Source organism: Caloenas nicobarica, chromosome 11 (assembly GCF_036013445.1).
Source record: "Caloenas nicobarica isolate bCalNic1 chromosome 11, bCalNic1.hap1, whole genome shotgun sequence".
NCBI lineage: Eukaryota > Metazoa > Chordata > Aves > Columbiformes > Columbidae > Caloenas > Caloenas nicobarica.
The window spans coordinates 9,884,910-9,906,257 of record NC_088255.1 but is presented as its reverse complement, the minus strand read 5'-3'; the positions used below and the strand labels follow the sequence as shown (position 1 = coordinate 9,906,257).

The 21,348-nt window shown below is 40.7% G+C and overlaps 1 protein-coding gene across 4 annotated transcripts in view; it reads left to right on the top strand.

The window, feature by feature from the left end:
* ITPR1 (inositol 1,4,5-trisphosphate receptor type 1) overlaps positions 1 to 21,348 on the top strand; it is a 176,960-nt gene that overhangs the window by 5,324 nt on the left and 150,288 nt on the right. For all 4 annotated transcript variants that reach the window (XM_065642841.1, XM_065642840.1, XM_065642839.1 and 1 more), the window contains exons 2-3: positions 8,856 to 8,963; positions 12,667 to 12,737. In XM_065642841.1, the coding sequence (XP_065498913.1) occupies positions 8,872 to 8,963; positions 12,667 to 12,737 (163 nt within the window). In that variant the 5' untranslated portion in view covers positions 8,856 to 8,871. The remainder of the gene's footprint in view (positions 1 to 8,855; positions 8,964 to 12,666; positions 12,738 to 21,348) is intronic.

The following is a 21,348-nucleotide window of genomic DNA, read 5'->3' as shown; positions in this document are numbered from 1 at the left end:
GTGGCTCCTCCTCTTCAGCTGCTTGTCGTGGGCACTCAGGCTTTAGTCTGCAGACCTGGGTGCCTGCTGAGGTGTCTAGGAGAGCAGCGAGCTTACCCTTGTAGGGTTGCTGCATCTAGAGGACGAGAGAAGACTTAACAAGCCCTCAAGAGGAGAGACTTGCAAGTGGAAGAAAAGCTTTAGCTTTATTTGCGGTGGGAACCCAAGGCTACCAGGAGGCATCCAGCAAAGCCCAACCCTGGAAGACAACACCAGTACCGCCATGGAGGACAGAGAACCTCCACCCAGGTGCAGTATTGGTGAAGGGAGAAATGGGAGGTGTAGGACATGGGAAGGGTGTTAGTGTTGGGCAGGTAGCGTTAGAGGAATATGAACAGAAACAGGCAGATGAAGCTTAATGAGATGAACAGACAGAAGGAAAATACTCTAGATCAATTCAGGGAGTCCTGCATTTGCTAGAGTGTGTATATCTTGTGAGGAAGGAAGCTTGGAGGCTCGAGGCAAGGAATGGGACTATGGGAGACAGCCCGTTCTGTGGTAAAGCCTCAGCAGACACATGGCCAGGCAAAATGAAATTGGGACTGTTCTGTACCCTCTTCTTCCCTGGCCATTTTTCTTCCTTGGCCAAGCTCCACTTGGTGTTATGAACCAAGCTTGCTCTCTTTCCCCATGACATTGGCTGCCCTGTTTCTTTTGGCGTATTCCAACTCTCTCCTTCTAATAGAAATATGCTGGAAAACATTGTGTGCTTGTAGGGGCCTCATCCAGAGGCTGACGTCTGAGCTGCCTTCTCCCATCAGGGTTAGAGCCAGTAAGTACAAACTTCAGTAAGTATCAACTTCAGTTAAGTGCTTCTTTCTTTTAATGGAATTAAAAAGATGCTGTCATGTCATACTTGGTTTGAAACAAACAAAAAATGTTGGTTTTTTTCCCCTGACAGTGTATCTCTAATAGATTTTCTTTTTTCAGCTTTCTGCAGATGGCTGTCAATAGGATCTGTCAGTCATGTTTCTTAAATCAGTCTGATGGCTGCTGTATAACATATTGCTGTCAAGGTGTAACTTCTGTCCAGAGTGTTGCTATGAGTGTGTTACTTTTGACCTGAATTTTCTGTAACTAGCTCGTCTGGTTGCACTAGGAAAATAAAAAAAATGCAGATGCTCTTTCTGAGGAGAAAAGGATGTTGTACACGTTTGCTTTCCTGTATTGAGGATTTATTGAGGTTTAAGTTAACGCAATGAATTATATTTTCTGTTTCTCACTTTTTCTTAAACTGACTTTTGTTGCATCTGTGACATAGTCACTTCTGAATAACTTTGTCATTAGTACGGTAAAAAAAAATTATTTGTCTGTGGAGTGGCAAATAGTATGAATAGAGCATAATTAACATCATCATTATTTTGCTGTATGAATTTATAGCCTCTTCCAGCTTCCTTCAAGAAAAGCAGGAAACATATGCTTGATTAAATGTGCAAAGAGACTGAGTTTCCTCCTGGGAGAAGAGGGCTGGTGTGGACCGGTGGATGGGGATTTGGGAGACCTGGATTCAGACCTGGGCTCTGAGTCTGACCCACTGCGTGTCCTTGAGAAAGTCCCAGTGCTGTGCTGCGCCCTCCTCCTCCTTCCACAGCCCCCATCTTGCCTCTTCAGACTGCAAACTATAGGCAAATCTGCTGCGTTATAAGCGTTAGGAGGAAAAATACTTTATCTGAGAAAGTGCATTTCTCCTCTTTAATCTAACGGTTCATCAAATGACAATTTGCTGGCAGATAGCAGGCTTCTGGACATGAAAGGTTGCAGTTAAATGGAAAACAAGATGATGTGGTAGATAAAGGAACCATGCTGATTTTTTTTTTTTAATGTGTAATCTCTAAAATGTAACTTAGGCGCATGTGCATAAAATCAGCAGTGCTGAACCCTCTCAAAACGTAATGTAGTTCCTGAGCTGCCTCCCGCCGCAAGTGTGCGAGGGCGAGGAGGGTGAAGATCCCGACGTTTGAGACTGCGTGGCCGTGGGCTGCCGGTGCTGCTGGTATTTACTGTGTGCTACCAACAGCATCGGTGGTTGAGAAACTGCAGGAGTTCGTTCTGCTGTTGGCTTGGTGCTCAGCTGAGGAGTGAACAGACTTCCCTGAGCTGGCCCACGTGGTGCCCCGACCCAGCTGCTCAAAATCTGTCCTATTTGTCTTCCCCCATGTGTGCAAAGAGCTCCTTTTAGATTTGCTAAATCAGAAGCTTTGCAGAATGATAGTGCTCTGTCCTGCAGCCCCAGAGAGTCATTATTCACTAGATGATCTTTTAAATAGAGCACTTCCTCCTGGCTTTGGCTGTTTTAATGGGATTCTTTTGAATCTTTCTCACAGTGCTCAGGGAGGAAACCTTCCCTTATTTTTATTGAAATAAGAATGGGAAACATCAAGTTTTGATTTCAATTTTCAAAGAGTTAGCTGCACCTGTAAAAATAGATACAGAATACTGGGAGGTTGTTAACCGTGAGGCCATGGAAATCATCAGAGAAACATTAGTTAGGAGAAACATTCAATCAAGCGCATAGGATCAAATTTTCAACCGAGTGATTTTGTAATAGGGTTTGGATTTACCAAATTGTTTAAGCATTGGACATTCACATAAATCTAGGGAGTAAGGGTGTGGGTGCATTTGAGAAAATGTTGGCTTGCTTGGCCTAATTTACAAGTATTAAGGACCTGATTCATTTGAATCAAACACGCCAACATACCTCGTCTTGTGGGTTCTCAGTTGATCCAGTCTTGGTGCAATGTTAGTGGTATCTGTTAATTTTTGGGTGATTCTTCAAATACATGACAGTAGCTTATGCCATTAAGCCGTCCTTTGTTTGTGTTTTTTTGTTCTCTCTCTACTCTTAAACTCTGATCTTTTTCTGTTAAAAACTTAACCAAAATTAAACTTCCGCTGTGGAGTTTCCTGTCTGCAGGAATGAAGTTGAAGCAGTTATGTACAGTTTGAGATTCTATTATTACCTAAATGACCTAAATAGTGAAAAAGAGTTTGATAAAGTGCTGCTCCAATTTCTATAACGGTACATATAAAATTGCCAGTCTCTATTTAATTGAGCACTAAACCACAGTGAAAATATGATAATAGAGATTTGAGTACATCTTGGAACTGCAGGGCACAGCAAGGAGCTCTTTTGTTCAAAACAAACCTCATTAGAACCATCGTAAAAAGATTAAGTCATTTGTATCCCAGTTGCTGGAAATCAAACCATCAGCAATAAGACATATTTGGTCTTCTTTGTTTTACAAATAGGATTTGTAGTCATAGGTTCAAGTATTGAAATCCCACACAAAACAGACACGTGAGATGTAGTATCAGCAAAGTAGCTTCAGATTCTTTGAAAAACCTTTCAGCATTAAATGGCTTGAGATGAGGAACAGCATGCTGCAGAAATCTTGTTACAAACAGTCCTGGTACAGAGGGACTTCAAAAGGGGACCTTGACGCTGCTATCCAAGGAAAGCAAACTTTCAGCATTGCTCTGATGCCTGTTTTTTCTAACTTAGCATCGACATCTAGATAAGTTATGGGAGAAATTAGTCTGAAATGTTTACAAAGCAGTTGCATTTCCTATTATGAGATCTTCAAAAAGCAGCTGTCTCATTAAGGTATTTGATATTTAACAGTCAGTTTGATTTCTGCTTGCACTTTTAATTCTGCTTTAACTACCATTATGAAATGTGTTTTCATGAGAAAATGGATTGAAGTGACTCAGAGTTGAATTTCAGTGACTATATCAGACTTATACTGGCATATTCAAGGCCATCAGGCTAAGCGTGTGATTTGCTTGTTCCCTAAAATATGGCTGAGTTCTTTCAGTCTTCCTGAAAGCCGGTGGGAACAGTTATGAGGGAGAGTCTGAAGAACTTCACCCTGGGTTCGGAGAGGAATGGTAGTGCTGACGGTAAAGGGCTTTGTACAAACCCCGTCAAAGTGCTTAGTTTGCATTTCAAGATTGGTTCTTTTCATTGGCTTTTGCTATGTGAAATGTAGCTTGTTTGGAGGGTATGTGTAAAATAATGTTAGAAAATAATGAAAAATGAACCCTATAATTATGGTCAAAAGACCAAACTCACGGTTTTGTGACGCAGATTTGTGTTCACCAAAGTAGTACAGAGTAGTGGGGGAAAGGCAAGTCTGGAACCTCTGAAGACGAACAGAACGTTTTCCTGGATTTAACTCACTGCCTGGATTTAACTAATGTGTTTTCAGAGCCAGTCCCATAGAGCAAAACTGTAGACTGGCAAAATGACTTGTAAAGCAGTACCTTGCAATTCACGTGAAACTGAGCAGGTTTCTGTATTTATGTTTTGGGGAGTAGCTTCTTAAACAAAGACTTAACTTTATTTTCCTGTGCAGATAACCTGTATATAAAGCACTGACTTTTATATAGATAATGTAGATGTGGAAGTCATCAGCAATATAATTAAAAGAATTCAAGCTGTCGAGGCTCAGAAAAATACTGTAAAATGTTCATCTTCCAGGTATTTTTTAATGTCTATGGGGAGACATAGTCTGCTTCTCAATGTACAGTCCACTTCTGGTTCACATTTCATTTCTTATCTTAAAAATTAAGTCTGTCTTTCTGTCAGAGTTAGTCTTCAGCTTAGTGGGAAAAGAACATTATTTTAAAAAACTCGTATTGCTGCTGTCGACATTGCTGCACCTGAGTTAAGCCTCATACTTGTTTAGAGAAACCTGACTCACTTTTTCTAGATTTGTATGCTAGTATTGCCATGCCACTATCATTTCCTTGTCAGAGTATGTTCTTTATCTTTGATTTTGTTTCGTGGTGGTGTTGTTGTTGTGTTTTGTTGTTGGGGTTTTTTTTTAAAGTAAGTTTACATAGGAGGAATCTTGTTGTCTCTCGGTGTTGAAGTGGAAGAGGATGAGGCTGTTCCATGGCCAGCAGACTGCTGTGTTATGGCTGGAACATGATGGGTTTCTTGCAGGACTCCTCTCTTGCGGGGATGTGAGAGTGCCGTTAAGACTGGGATTGTGCGTAGCAATACCTGCCATCGTTTTCTTAGGGCTGTCCCTCCTCTAGTATTAATCAATTGCTCTTGGCTCTGGCTTATCTAAAATAAATGAATTGCAGAGTAATGGCTGTATTTGTCTGCGGTGCACAATTGCTTTCTGAGCAGGGTGATTGTGCTTTTAGCCGTGAGAGCTGGGTACTGAGTGTATGTGTGAGAATCCTCCTGCCCTGAGCTTCTTGGTGTCATCTCCTGCCTTTGGCCAACACGATGCGGGGAACACACATCATCCCCTCCCTGGCCAAGGGGACACGTACGGATGCTTTGGCTCGTGTGTCCAGGAGGGAACCTGTTAAGTCCCTGTGGTCTGCCTGTGCCATGAACTTGGGACAGATGTGCCGCAGCTTCTGGGTTCTCCAGCTGCAGATTCCCGTGGAGGTCTGGGGGGATGAGTGTGGTCAGCTGGATGTTGACAGAGCTGTTTTTACAAGGTTTTCCAAGTGGGTACTTGGAAACTTTGCTCTTGAAAACCTTCCAGTTTTACTTTTTGTCTCATATCCCAGTTGTCCTTCTTATGGTGGAAGGTGGAAAACATTCAGTTTGTGGTAGCAGATCATTTAGTGTTTAGTGCAAATAATTTAAAATTAGTGGAGTAATTTTGTTAGGTGTCACGAGTCCTTTGTGAGGAGACGGTGAAAGCAGCTTTGAAGTGAGCTAAATCAGTTTAGAAATTATTCTCTTGTAAATCTTCCGTGTGAGGAGGCCTGTCGGGTCATTTAGTCCCTCACTCCATCTGCCAGTTCAGCATGTTCCTGAGCACTGGCCAACCTCAGAAACAGCATGTTTAAAGATAAATGTCAAGTGGACTGACTTTTGGTATTCAGTTATTAAAAAACGTGATAGATGTAGACAGTATTCATAATATCGCTTTTGACTGTGGGTAAGCCATAGGATAAAGAGATATTTTGTAAAGAGGCTCACCCTACTTGAAATTGGCAGCCTGCTTCGTGAGAGCAGTGGAGGCACACTCTGTCCGAGCTGTGTTGGAGATAACGGCACACTGATCAACGTTAAAACGGTTTTCAAAGAGAATATAAGAAAGGGATGAGCGAGGACTTACATGCTGAATACCGCATGCCTGAGAAAAGCCTTAAAAAATTGTAGCCAGATCAACTCTTAAGTCTGGACTCCAGCAAAGCTGCTGACCAGCGGCAACCATGAGGAGCAAGGCTCCCCGGGTTGGGACCAGGAGGGGTTGGGGTTCAGCACCCTGAGGTGCACAGAGGCAGAACCTGACTCTGTAGTGATGCCTTTGCAAGCCCGCCCAGGAAAATTTAAAAAGGATCTGGTGAATAGATTGGCAATGAAATTCAATCATACCGTGTACTTGAACTACTTCCAGACTTAACTTATGTTATCTATAACTATCTAATGGTTATAGGTGAAACTGCTAAACATTTTATTAATGTCAGTAAATTACAAAAGAGCTTACTTTAGGGGTTATACAACATGGTATGTCGGAGTTACAACATCATGGTATATGTTATGGTATGTCAGGATCCTCCTCAGTAAAGAAAATACAAAAAAATTGAGTCTATATTCTGGAAAATAATGCAGGAGTTTGATTGTCCATGTTTCGGTCAGTGATCTGAGATAATTTTTCTTTTTTTTGCCTGGAAATTTTCCCTGAGGGAAGTCAATAATTTTGACCTTCTCATTCACTTGGGAGCAGCTGTTGTGAACATCTGCCTCTTCTAAAGCAAAAATGATGTAGTCCAGTAGAGTAATCCCCGTCATTCCCTGAATGGGATACCTTACATGCCGTTGTAAAAACGGGGTGTTTGGAAGTGTCTACATTTCTTGTTGACTTGGATGCCTTTTGCTTTGGGCTGTATTAGTTTAGGACTGATCTTAGTTTTCAGGGCTTAAAAGTTTCTTAGTATAAACTTTGTAGTTAACATCCAAGTCAGGAAATGGGGAAAGCTGCATTTCCAGTGATGCTAATTCAGTCTCTCAGCATATTTCTGTATGTTTTGTGGCATATATCCTAAAATAGGTAGTGATGTTTTCCTGTCCACTTACCAAGGGAGAATAGGAACAGACTGTATAACGTGTGCAGGGGGTGAAGGACTTGGCGTTGAATAAGGAACCCCAAACCAGGTGATTTTGCTTCTGTGTGCACATGGATTTGATTTCAGGGAGGCTGAGACTTCCTTACCCTGCATATGAACTTGGGCTGTTACCTCTCGTCGTTTCCTGAATTTGTCTTTAATTGTACAGATGACACAGGGATTTAGAGGCATGAGAACATCTATAATGTGCTTTGACTTAATAATAATGGAAGTTGTTATTACCACCACCACTTTGGGAGTGAGGCAGCAAGGAGGGATAGCTATTCGCAGCTTTCTAGAAGAAAAGCATAGCTTCAGGTTTTTGCTTGCACTTTCATATCTGCAGCACATTATTAACAGCAGCTTTTAAATCTCCATGAATCTGTCCTTGTTGAGCTACAGCCTTGCTTAATAAACTTGATCCTTACACTTCCGATAAACAAGATAATGTTCAGTGAAAGGGGATATTTATCCCCTGTACAATGTCAGGGCTGTGCTCTATAATAAGCATAATTTCCTCCTGCTTAGTTTTCCTGGTGGTACACCATTTAAAACTGATTGGGGTGTGCTGTTGGAGAGGGTGGAAGTATTTTCAGTTATTTTCCCTTAAATCTGGGAGCGTGGTCCTGGGCAGTGTCCCCGGCGGGGCTGCCTTGCAGAGCGAGTCACCGCGGCGAGAAGGAGCGGCTTGGAATAGCCGCGTGTCTGCCTGGTCTTTGAAACCCCAAGAGCAGACAGATATTGCGGCGTTTTGAACTCGGGGATCAAAAACATGGCTTAGGAGGATCTCCAAGAACCCAGTAAATGGCCTTGGAAAAGATGTCTTTGAAAATCTATTCAGTTGGGCTTTGTTTTATCTGCACTCATGTTGTTTGTCTCTTCGTTGCTGTGACAGACAGAAACTCTCTTTTCTGTCTTTACTTAAATGACAGGTCCTGTATCATTCAATTCAGGATTTGGGACTTTAAACAAAATAAGGATAGTTCTTAGTACTGTGGAAGTTGACAACACTAAGCAGCTGTTTCTTCAGTGTTATGTTTGGGCAATCTTTTTTAAAAACAAGATTGAAGTGTTCCTGATTCCACAGAGATTTGCTTCCTGATACATAAATAGTTTAAAGTATTTGTGAAAAATCTTGATCTTGATGTTTTTACATGCAAAATCATCATGGTCGGGCATATTCAGTGGGTCTTCACGTACTGCTGTCTTTGGAACCACAGCTGAAAGTGGGCGGCTACCTCAGTGTTGGTCATGTCAATATTTTGACCTGACCAAAAATATTGACACGAATCACACAAATATTTTACATTACAATTCATACTAGCATACCAGAGAACCTTTAAAATAGGCTCAAACCTACCTTTGATTCTGACAAGGAATCTGGGAAAGAAATGTGCTGTGTTTTAGAAGGTACGAATAACATGCGCTAACCTGAGGCAGCCCACTCTTCTTCCTCCTTCCCCTCTTGCCATAGGATGAAATGGGTCGGTACGCCTGGACTGAAATGGCTGAATGGGATGCCAGTAGCTGCCTGGTTTTTGCTAGTTTATTTTTCAAAGCAAGCATTTTGACATGCTGTGTTTTCTTTGATAACCTGAAATTCAAGTGCAAGAACTTGTTCAGTTTCTGAAACAAATGAACAAACAAAAGCGAAGGGTCCTGTTGTAACCTCGAGTAGCTTATACCAAGAAATTCTGACTGATAAATAGTAATGTTCTGCTTTATTCTTCTAGGGGCAGTAAGCCAGAGATGACCGACAAGATGTCGAGCTTCCTTCATATTGGAGATATTTGTTCTCTCTATGCAGAGGGCTCAACAAACGGATTTATTAGCACTTTGGGGTAAGAACAGCTGTTCTTTTGTACTAAAAACATTGGTAAGAAGGACTGTTAGGGCTCAGCTAGCTATCCTGAGCCTGACTCCCAAGAAATACTGGGTAAAGCCAGGTAGCTTTATGTAGAGATTTGGCCCTAAATATAAAAATGGCCTGAAGCTAATATGGCAAGTTAGATTTTGGGAGTATGGAGAGCATATCAATGGCTATGGTGTGGTTGTGGTGGCCTTGATGGGGAGGAAGAAGCTTGTCAAGTTAAGGTGTGGGTAGAGGGAATGAATGCAAGAAAATGATTCTCATGTTGTTGTCTGTCCCATGTCCATCTGTGTGTCCTGTCCCTCCCTGCCCTTCTCCCCCAGTCAGGGATGAATAGACCCCAAGTGCAATCTGCTGATTGGAAAAAAGGATGTAGCATAGGCAGTGTAAGCGGTTTAAAAAAAATACTGAAGAAGTCCTGAGCCAAACTGTTTATATACCACTAACCACTATGACTAGTTTTGTCTTTTCTTACAGTATTTGAGGTTTCTTTTACAAACAAAATTGAACTTCTCCAGTTAAAGGAGAACATGTTTTGAATCTGCAGCTTTGCCAATGGGCAGCACCCTGGAGCGGCGGTGGGGGCCGTGCCTTGCCGGCTCCTGCCCCCCGGCGTGCTTCCCCCAAAGCTCCTTTGTGCTTCCTCCTGCAAAGACATCAGAGTAGGTGCTCTGTAGGAGAGTGCCTCTTAAGCATAAGAAGTGTATGCCGCTTCATTAAACAAAAAGTAGCTGTTCACATAGGAAAAGGAAGAGTTTGCAGATAAAAGCTATGGAATTGAAATACAGCTCTGATGAGTGACAGGGTATGTTTTATTCTGCTCAGCTGCTGCTGAGGAGAAATCTCCCCAAACATCAGAAGCTGGCACTGGAGCTGTGTACTGATTTGGAAGACCTTGCAGGGGGCTGGATGAGAAGCTCAAAGAGCACATCTGCCACCTGGTTTCAGAGGAGTGAGAAATTAGAAGGAGGCAAATAGCATGCATGACACATTGCTATGGTACTTCAATACTGAATGAGTAGCAAAGAAGCAATGAGGAAGCTTGATGATATGGTGAGTGGGCACAAACACAACATGCTTTCTCAGATTTTTTTGATGCCTACTGTCCAGCTGCATCTGATAAATGGAGCTCCAAAGCAGGGTATAAAGACAGCATCCTGGTAAGTCTCTCGGCAGGAAACGATGGGCTGGAATCTCATCTGAGTGACTCCAAACTAACTTGTAGGTTTAGTCCTCTAGCTATTAGGATTCTGGAAAATAAGAGGGCAGAGAAGGAAGCAGACACTGAAGATGCACCATGATCTATTATAGGAAAGAGAAGAAAATATGGGATGCTGCCAGAAGGGAAAGAAGGTATGATAAAAGCAAGGGATGTAGTAAGTAGGGTTGGTTGAATAGTATTTGGCAAATGTATTTGACAAATTTCCCAGGTACTCGTCAAATATGACATGTACACTCTGCAGCGTTTGATCAGCTGTGTAACTGGCCAAATACTATCTGCTGAAAACTGGTAAAACGAATTGAGTGATACTATACATTTGGCTATTTTTTTCTTCCTAGTATTGAAGCAAGTTTGGCAGTAAATAATTCTAGAACAAGTAGAAAGTTGTTATGTTTAATCCCATACAGTGCATGATGAACATTATGCAGTGGCTGTGGCTTTCGATGGCATTGCTGAGCAGATATTTTTCACCATGGGTAGTCCTTTTAGACATTATGGGCCCTAAGCACATAGATTTTTAAGGCTTGATGTTCTCATGACAGGTCTAAAGATCCCTTAGTGTTACAAGCATCCTCTTTGATTAGTACTCTTTTAAGATAACTGGATTATATAATGGCCACACATCATCCGAGCCTAATTTAAGCCAGAAATCCCAATTGCTGTATGAAACATGAAATGCATTATAATCTTAATAAGCCTTCATAATCAAATTAGTTTTGTCCTATATTTAATTTAGTCTTTGTCCTGGAGAAAATTAAAGAAGCAAAGGAAAGATTTGGTGTAATTGTACTCTATACCATGTGGAGTTTTGACAGTCTTATGTCATAACGATGTGTAATGACTTGTTCATGTGGTTGATGAAGGTTGAGAAACAGATACCACTATACATTCTAATGCTGTTCTAAATCTTTGAAGAGTGTTCCTATTTACTACTCCTATGACATGACTATTGCTTAATCGGGACTTTGCTGTTTCCCAAACTCAGTGCTGTCATCATTATGATTACTGGTGTACAATATATCCTCTTTTGTGTTTTGTGCCCTATAAAATTATTTTCTTAGTAGTTTGGGAAGTTCCTCTTTACTTTCAATTTAATCTCAGGATGAGAGGGATATATTGCACTGAGATTATCCTTGTGTGGGATGATCAAAGTAACACATTTGACTCTTGATTTTTTTTGGTTTTTGACCCTTTGTTCACTAGAAGCAGGTGTTTCAGTCAGTTCAAATATTAATACTACCATTTTTGTTGGAGCACACATATGTGTATATAACACTGAATAGGGAGAAAATCCATGGGGAAAAAACAATTTACTGTGAATGTTTGCATATGCAAATTTTAAATGCATAGAACTGTTGAGTCCACTTAATCTCTCTGATCTCTTGATTTTTATGCACTTTATTTTCCATAATTGTTGTCTCAGGATGCTCCCTGCATGTAACCAGCCTCTGCAAGGAACAACTCTCATATTCTAGGTCTCAATCTTTCTCAAGTTGATTCTGCATGAGAATGGACACCTCAAACCTTTAAGACCTTGGAGTTTTACTTTCTACTTTTGCGTAGAAAGCCTCTTTGACAGATTGGTTTTAAGGGGCCAATTGAGTCATTTAGGATCAAATCAGAAGCTACGAAGTACTTGGTTACAGTTGCATTTTCACTATTTGGAAATAGTGTTTGGTAAAAGTGCAATTTCTTGTTGATCTGAAGCATGCTAAGGACAGAGCAGTGGTGACAGGTGCATTGTAACTGTTTATTCTTTGGGACGTGAATTGACCCTGTGGGGTTTTTGCTGATGCGTGTTCACAGAAGCAGCTCTGTCCTGGTGTTCCCTATTGGAACCTCTCGAGTTCACTTGTCCAGTTCACCTCCTTCCTGGTAGAACATGAGGAGGTTAGTTCAACCCCTTGATTTATCTTGTGGTTATGACTGGTGAGTGGGAGGGAGTGTATTTATGCCTTCCTTTCTCTTGGGAGTCAATTTTTATTGTGGCAGTTAATGTTTCTGCCTTTTCTTAATACTTGAAGGGTCATAGGGGCAGTGTCCAGCCTGCATAGTAGTCAGATTTTCCTGTTCTCTGCCCTTCATGTAAACCCATTTGCAACGTTATTCAAAATCTGTCCAAGAGGCAATAATTGTTCTAAGCCTGTCTCTCACCTAACTAGAATATGGGCTGTTCTGTCTGCACCTCAAGCAGGGGACATAAAGATGATGCAGTATACAGGAGCAATGACTTATTTATTGTCCCACCTATCCAGGAGCATAGCTCTGGGCAACAGTAAAAAATAGCTGCATGCTTCTTACAACGATCTGGCATAAGTTGGCATTTGGGGAATGTCTTCTGCTGAAGTGGCCACTTGGAAAAAATATTGCAAATAAATGACTGTTTTTGCTGACAAGGATGTAAGCAATTGCAAGGGAATAGAATCTCGCTTTACTTTTTATTTCTTTGCAGCCTTGTGGATGATCGGTGTGTTGTACAGCCAGAAGCAGGGGATCTTAACAACCCACCCAAAAAGTTCAGAGGTAAGTTCATTAGACAGCTGATTACTCTCCTGGTTGGAAGACATCCTTCATTTTGTGCAATCACGTGTGACTGTTTTTGATCTCCATGCTTTCTGTAGAATATTTTAGTGTCATCTTCCATGAAGGCTAACTCATGAGGAAAAAAAAAGTATGTAAGTGTTACTGTCTGTGTGAAGTGAGAAAAAATTCTTCGTGAGGGGTTGCCAACTGAGGTTGGCTTTTGGATCTATTCAAACTTACAGGATCTCTGTAAGTTTCATTTCTTTTGTTCCATGCTGTCATACATGCCATTTAGTACCAAACCTATAATCTCGGAGAAGAGGAAAATGAAAAGGAGCAAGTGTTTGCAACAACTGTTGTTGTCTGACCTCATTCGATATTAACTATATTTGACTCTGCTTTCATTCTGCCAGGAAACTTATGCTTAGTGATAAGAAATTAATGTCTACTTCTTTGCACAGTTTGGTTAGGGCCGATTAAGAAAAAATCTCAAACAGGAAGAGAAGCACTAACTGGGATTTGGTTTGGAGAACCCTTCTTGAATTTTTTTTATTTCTACTCTTTGGTTGCATGTTTTAGCCAAAGGATAGCTCAGGCAAATATTCTAAAAATTTGATACACCTTTTATTGCTGTTGTCAGATGTAGCAGCAACTGTTTGTCTTGTTTCTTTGTTGGATAAATCTTGTTTCCTGGGTTATGCTTTGGCTTTAGCAAAAGCTCAGAATTGCTGTAGTTCTATTCAGGTTTGGATGGAACTACAGGTGATTGCCCTTGGAAATCATATACCTTCTGTACTGCTGGTTTTGTTTGCTGCTGTTTGGGCTTTTGTTTGTTTGTTTGTTTTCCCCATTACATGAAGATATCTCACATACTGAATCTCTCTTTTTAGAATATTGCCCAAGTCCGTAAGTTCCTGTTGGTTTTTCTCCCTGTTTACTGGAAAACTAAATAACTGATTCAAATACTTGAAGAGGCAACCTGGGGAAGTTTTAGCATTCAGTGTCGAGCTCTCCAGAAAAGGAACAATGGTGTTATGTGAACTAGAGCTCTGACTCTAGGCATTTCTTGATGGTAAAATCACACGAAGGAATAAAGCCAGATTTGACTGAGACTGCTGGGTGTAGAAGGAGGGGAGGGGAGAGAGAGAGAAAAGAATGAGAAAAAGGCAATTCTTTCTAGCACAGTTTAGGAACTGCAAGTACAGAGACACATTTGTCTGACATAAAACATTGTGGTTAGACATTGTAAATGTTCTCATATTACTTATAATTTATACATGGAGAAAGAATGGTGTGAACCTTTTCCAACCTTTGTAGTTACTTCACTAAAGCTTTCATGCTTTTATGCTTAATGGTAAATGGCAACAGAAGTCATAAAATGTTAGCAGGCATTTCTGTTATTTATACACATGCTTTATAAGTGTAGTCTAAGATAAAATGCTTTCCACATTAAATATGGTCAGAAGAAATAATAATGAAGTTTATCGCACCCTCTTCAACAGAAATGGGAGCTACCCTTTTGTTTTATTATGGAGCAAAGGCACAGAGAAGCTTGTCTGGGGTGTTGCATGGGATGTCTCTGGCAAGGTCCAGAGCTACAGCCGTGTCTCTGCAATCTTACTTGGTGTTTTTATGGCACCTTGCAAAAAATACCGCCCTTGGAAATGGAACACAAGGTCTTCCCTAAGGTGTATTTATCCAAACAAGAACATTTACATCTGGGCTATGAAGCAACCATGGGCATCTGGTGAATGCAATTCAATAGTCCCAATATTTAGTTTTTCCATACGTGAGATTTAGTCTTGGGCAGTGTCACAGGTATGGCAGATCAGTAGCATGGACATACCTTTTGTAGAGTAGCAGCCTGGGGTGGGAACTGATGTAGAAACGTTCTGGTATCCAGTAAACTTTGTACATGGCGCCCACGTTTGTTTGGTGATTTCAAAAGTCTGTACTAATCATCTCAGCTGATAGGATTGCTGCAGTTTGAGGCCTGAAAAGCAGCACGATCTTGGTTTGAATTTGAATGGGAGCAAAACACTGGCACTGGTAACTGAGAACTTTTGAACATTCCATTAGAGTAGGACCAAAATTAATCAAATGTAAGTGATTTACATTATACCTTTACACAATACTGGAAAAACACCTCTATGCTATAACCTGGTTTATGTCTATGTGCAAATCCTCTTTGGAATGAGCTGTGCCTTAAGGTGTCCAGACACAGGTCTGTCAAATCTGAAGTCACCTTCTGGGAGGAGCACTGAATGTGTGAGTTTGTGGTCAGTCTCGAGGATCTTGCTCTGGGTAGTATTTTTAAGAAATGAAATTCCAAGCTTCTCTGAGCAGATCTGTCTTCTGTGGGCAGATGTAAAACAGTTGTAAATATAGTTCCCATGCTTAAAGCGGTGAGAGATAACTAGAAACAAGACTTACTGCCTTGGATTTGCATACATGACTCTAAGAAAATACAGTGTGAAACTAAAGTATATATATTGAGTAGCAGCATTAATCCATCTTGCTTTTTCCTTAGCAATGGGTGTTTGAGGTTTTAAAAAGTCTTGTTGCCTAGGCTACACTTAGTCAGTTGTATCTCATGGCAGCAGCAAGGCCTTGGTCTACAGGATGGTGGGTTTTCTTTCCTTTCTACTTTAGATCCTTGAAACACAGCAGAGGTGCTGTGCACAAAGCACCGGTGTGTGTGCACAGTCCTTCCTGCAGGGAGCCTTTCTCATAGGAGACGTTGACAGTAACACTTAGCCCCGAGTATATGCTGTCACTGAACATTGATAACCTGCTTGTGGTCTGAGAATAGTCCCTGCCTGAGGAACACATTTTGAAAAGCAAGCACTTCCTAGCTGAAACACAGGTGTCTTTTGTGTGCTAGTAAGTCACTCATTTTTAAAATGTTGGCTTCAAGTTGTCCCAAGGAAAATTCAGCAAGAGGAGCTTGGTGTGTGTTTGGAAGAGCTGGGTTGAACACAATGATTTGCAGCGGCACGACTGGAGTCGGAGATGGGAGTGATAGAGCCTTCGTCTGCTCAGAAGGGAATGTGCAGAGGTATCTTGAGGACACGAGGGCTGGCTTTGACGAAAGTCGTGGAAAAAGTAGGCTGATGGATTGATCTGGTGGTGGTGGAGCCCTGAAAGAGCCGAAATGGAAGAGGAGGCTGAGAGAGAGATGGGGTAGAGTTCAGGTAAGCTGAGAGTGAGGTCTAAAAGTATAAATGAGACATTGAAAAAATAAAATAATTCAGAGAGTATATTAGGTGGAAAAATCTGAAGTCCTGGAGTTGGAAAAGGTATTAGTCCAGCACCTTCAAGTTACTATGAGTGTTTACCAGGTGTTACTTCACATTAAATGCTGTTGTGCCTCTAGGTCCTTAAAAATATTAGCCTGATCACTTGAAGATGTGAAGGCTGACTTTTTTTTTTTTCTTTTCCCTGTCCAAATCAGAAGTAGATAACAACTGAAGTTAGTGGCTGAGGCTGAATGATAATTGTGGTCTTTGAGATTTCAGTGGAATTTTTTTTTTTTTTTAATTCTGGCTTTCTGAATCCACTTTAAATATGATGGTTTGGGTGTGAGGTTTCTCTCACCCCTCATGTTTTAAGCTCAAACTAATTCAAAACTCCTCTAAAACTGCCTTGCAAAATGTTGAGTATCATCAGAGTGTTTCTTTTTAAAAATGTTACTATGAAAATTCTTGCAGAAGAGTATTTTACTTAACTGGTCTGAATATAGTGTGTACAGATGAGATTCCTGGAAAAAATCCTAGTTGTATGAGTCTCCAAAAAAAGAAAGTTTGCGACAGTTCCTTGGTTATCTGTACTGCTTTAGAGAGGAGAAAAAAAAAAAGACATTTTAGGTATTTTTATAAAGCTGGAATCGCTGCCCTAATTGCCGTCTTTGAGTATGCTTCTGCATCTGAATAGTGACTATAAATGAACATCTTTTTAAGATGCATGGTTTATGTGGAAAGTATGAACTACAGCTGACCCTCTAGCCAGGCTGAGGGCACCAGTGTTTCTTTAGGAATCATTCATACTTAAATGCACATAGATGGATAGCTAGTTTGCAAATTAAAGTCAGACCCAGCGATGGTGGTGAAGCTGAAGCAGAGCCCAGGGCTGATAATTTTGTGCTTTACCTGCTGCTTCTGTGCTCTGTTAGTTCGTGTGTGCCTTTGCAGGGGTTTTATTTGTTTGTTTTGTGTTGGAACGTAGCGCTGTGCTGAGCTAAATATGTTTGCTTCATGCAAGACGCTTCTACTACAGCAAAGCAGTCTGTCTGACAGCCTTCTCAGGAGATTCCTGATGGCTCTTTATTTGGGATGAGGATCTGTGTGCCAGGGATCCAGAAGCTTTGCAGTAGCTGTGTGAAACGCAGGGGAAAAGGGCACTTACTGGGTTAATTTGTCCAGCAGCCACCTCCTTCCAGAGCATTGTTTTCATAGTTGCTGGGCAACACTCTTTTTTTGGCAAGATGTTCAAGGAATGAACCCGTATCTTAGACTTAAAATACCCTCATGGTGAAGCAGAAGATGAGTAGTTCAAATTCTGTTTGTTCTTTGGATCCTGATCCATACTGCGTGCTCCTTCTGAATGTTGCCTTCATGAAGTCCAATGAAGAGTTAGGGGCTGCACCGAGGATCTCAGTCTTTGAACTGCAAGCTCAGCTTCAGTAGAAGAAATTACGTGGGCACTACAAAGAAGCTGTAATATAGAAATATGTATGTATTAAAAATATGTATATGTCTACACATGCCAATTCTTTGGATTTCTCTTAAATTCACACTGTGCTCAGTGTTGATGAAAGTCAATACACTTCTCCATAACAGAAATGCTTTAGTTATGTTTTGTTCTTCATGGCTTTGCCATCAATGATCTGAAGCCTCTACACTGCTTTATTTAATAAGAAGGAAACTATATAACTTATGCCATGCTGATAGAGGCTGTGGAGTTATGTTGCATACATACAGGATTATTTAGTCTTATTTAGCCAATGCAAGCTTGCTTATAGTTTGGCATTAGAACTGAGAATAAGGGAATTTTCAGTTGAAGGGTCACATACATAGTTTTCCCAAACACTTCAGAATATTAAAAACCAAACTAAAACGAATACCCAGTTACATCTGCCTGTTAGTTTTGGAAAAATATCAGCAGTATATAGAAGTGCACATTAAGGTAGTTCAGTACCATTCCTTGTACTCATCAAGAAGAATTTTTTGCACTATCAGCCTTTAGTAGGTATCATGTGTTCAGCTTCAGATAAGCGTGAAGCTTCAAAATCCTATTGCCCTCCATATGCTCTCCATGCATACTTTTCCAAATCTACTCTTGTGAAAGCAATTCTGTCAGCTCAGATTGCTTTTTAAACTTTGATGTGAAATAGTCTGAACTGTATGACTTTCTGCATATATTAGATGAGTTGGAGTGGGTGTTCTGCAAAAAGTTGAGGGCTTATTCCTGGAATGATGGTGAGAAGCAGAGGGGTGATAGACCTGGGCTGCATGGCCGACTTCAGGCTCCTTTTTCTCTTCAAACTTGGGGTTTCTAATACTGGTGAAATGTTTGGGTATATTATTAAGGTGCCTAGATTCCTTTAAGGAATATTTAAACTAATATCTAAATATGGCTTTTTTCACTCTGTATTGTATTATGTATTAGCAAATTTAATAGCAGGATTTGTTTTTCATGCAGGAGGTAGAACTTCTGAGAGTGCTTGAGTGCTAAATTCAAAGCTTAGCATGGTGATCTTGAAGAGAAGTATGTTGCCTGCAATAGCAAAGTGACTCCTTTTTGGTTTTGAGATGTTCAAGACAGACTAAAATGCACATGCTAAATACTGAAAGTAGGAAGTGGGGCAGCAATAGTAAACACCTACTTAATTAACTTCTGTTTTTTTCCTGAGAACCAAATGCCATTAGAAGACAAAATTTGTTTCTTAGCCCCTTTTCAAAAAGGGTACTAAGATCATGGTTTAGTGTAAAATCAAAAGAAACTTAGGGTTAGCATGATGGAAGAGAAAAATGAGAAAAATACAGTCTAATCCTGTAGCTGTAATTTATTTAAAATTGAAGCATTGGTCGTTTTGTGTAGGCAAAATCTTTCAATCTTGCTGAATTAGGATATGGTTATAATATCCAAAACACATTTTTGCTGCCTTGATGAGGAATCCTTTGGTATGATTCTAAGTATTTATAGAACTGTACTAGAGAACTGCCAACCGCTAGTATGCATTTGAATGTGATGCCCTTTATGATGAAGAAATCCTGAGCACTGTCTCTAAAATGCAAATCTTTAGCCCACTGCATCCTACGTACAAGCAGATGTTATAGGCGATTGTCACTGTGGCATTTAGGTATTTCGAAAAACTGAAGAGTCAGAAGCATTGTATTTTCATACAGACAAATGTGCTTTGTATCTGCCGAAGCTTAGAAGACCCTGTGAGACAGGGAATGCTAATCAAGAGCTGACGCACCACTCGAATGAACACACCTCTCTGCAGGTGAGATGGTGGGGGATGGACCCTGCCTTCTCTGCTGGCCCTGGAGACTTCAGAGGGACATCAGCACCACTCCTTTCCAGACATTGTTAGCCGCAGGCTTTGTGATAGTGCCAGGCTCATCAAGGATCGCTTACGTGGTTTCCTATATTAGCAAGCAGAGGAGGAACTGGAGCTCTCCTGTTATAAGCACAGTTAGAGAATAGACCTTATACCCTGTGTACCTGCTGTGTTCTGTAATTTATTTAAGCGTTCAAAAATTGCTTGTTTTGCTTTGAAATCCAATAGTGATTGGATGCAGGAGCCAAAGGGAAGCCTTTTTTATTTTGTCCTTTTTTTTTGTTTGTTCTTTAACACAGGATGGTGAATATTGTCATGGAGAGTGAATCAGAAAACTGGTTTTATTTGGTTTGCTATATTTATTGCAGCGTGGTTCTTTACTGGCCAATTGAACAAGACAAGTTTGTAGTCCAGTTGGTAGCTTTGTGTGCTGAAGCACCAGGATGTGCTGAAGACATTCTGACTCCATGATGCCAATGTGCTTTGTTGAAACAGTGAATAAATGATTGGGTAAATATCTGTTCAGTTGAGATGATTTAGCATGTTGTGGTTTTGGTGAGGTTTGTTTGTTTGTTTGAGGCTTTTTTTGTTGTGTGTTGTTGTGTTGTTTTTTTTTTTTTTCTCTGTCGTAGTGATGTGGTACCAAGACCATAACAGGAAAGGTTTGCACAGGCTGGGCTGCGTTTCCATGCTGATCTGAACTGAGAATGCTGTGGTCAAACAGCTGTCTGCCAGCTTCTGGTTTTAAAGTGCTTTCATCTTTGGTGTCTTGCATCTAGATGAAGGCAGAGCAAAGCCCATTTGAAATAGGAAGTAGCCATTAATATGCATAACTGGAATGCTGTACGAAAAATGCTGCAAAAGAATGAGGAGGGATTTAGTTGGACTCCTAGAGTGAAGTTTTATGATCTGTGCACTTTGTTTGCCTGTCTAAAAATGGGGGTAGTAATTCTATGCTGATGGGACACACTGTGCAGGACGATGGGAAATGTGCTGGTGTAGTGACCGTGTCCTAAAAATGAAGAAATAAGCGAAGTACTGGTGTGAATGTTCCTTCTCTCTCAACAGCTCTCACAGGTCTGAGCTTTTTCCCTTGTGGAAAGTTCAGGGTATTTCAGGTAGGATCGGGGGAGGGATTGCCAAAAAGCAGTGCTTAGCTATTAAGTAGAACAGTACTGTTAATAAACCTAGCCCCAACCTTGTAGACAAAAGAATACTGTGGCTTTGTTGCCATAGTTTCAGTGCAAAATCTGACCTTAGCTACAATAACATTCTGTTAGAAAGAACTAGCTAATCAGTTTTCTAAAATTAGTGTGTTCCCTAGTACATAAGCCAGTATGAACAGGATCTTTAATGAAATATTATACTTAGTCACAAGAGCCCAAGGGAGTGAAATGCCTTGATGAGTTGTGGGGGTAGGGTGACACTGGTGCATCTCTTTTATTAAAATTTGTGGCTTGCTTAATATTTAGGTAGCTCAACTGTTGTATTCTTCTGTGCACTCAATCTACTTTGCTCTGTTCCTTTAAAGCTCTCACAGTCCATTCTGTGAGCTGGGAAGATTAACATGCTGGTGAGTCTCATCAATACTAAGTACTTCCAGAGTACCTTCAAATAAACTCAAGAGCCAGTGTTGTGCTTTCTGTTACTGCAGATGAAGGAGTCTTACTCATATAGAAGGATGCAAATACTGAAGCAGATGGATAAAGTCATGAAGTTTGTGGGGAAAAAAGAACTGTGTATGAGGGAAGCAATCTCCCAGGTACTGGGTATTAACAGCTTCAGCTTTTCACCAGTTGTCTAAAATGTTGAGAAACTTAAGAGAGAGATTCGGAGAGAGGCTGTTGGTAAGATCTGGTGTGTAAAATACTGCCATCAGTCCAGAACACCTGTGAGAGTGCATTTACTACACCTGACCTTAGCTTTGGGTGAGATCTTATCAAACTGCGGTAACCTAAAGTAAAAGATTGTTTCTTGGCAATATGGGAAATGTGATGAATTACCAGGTTTTCTTATGTGCAAGTTGGTTATTGGGTATTCATGTAA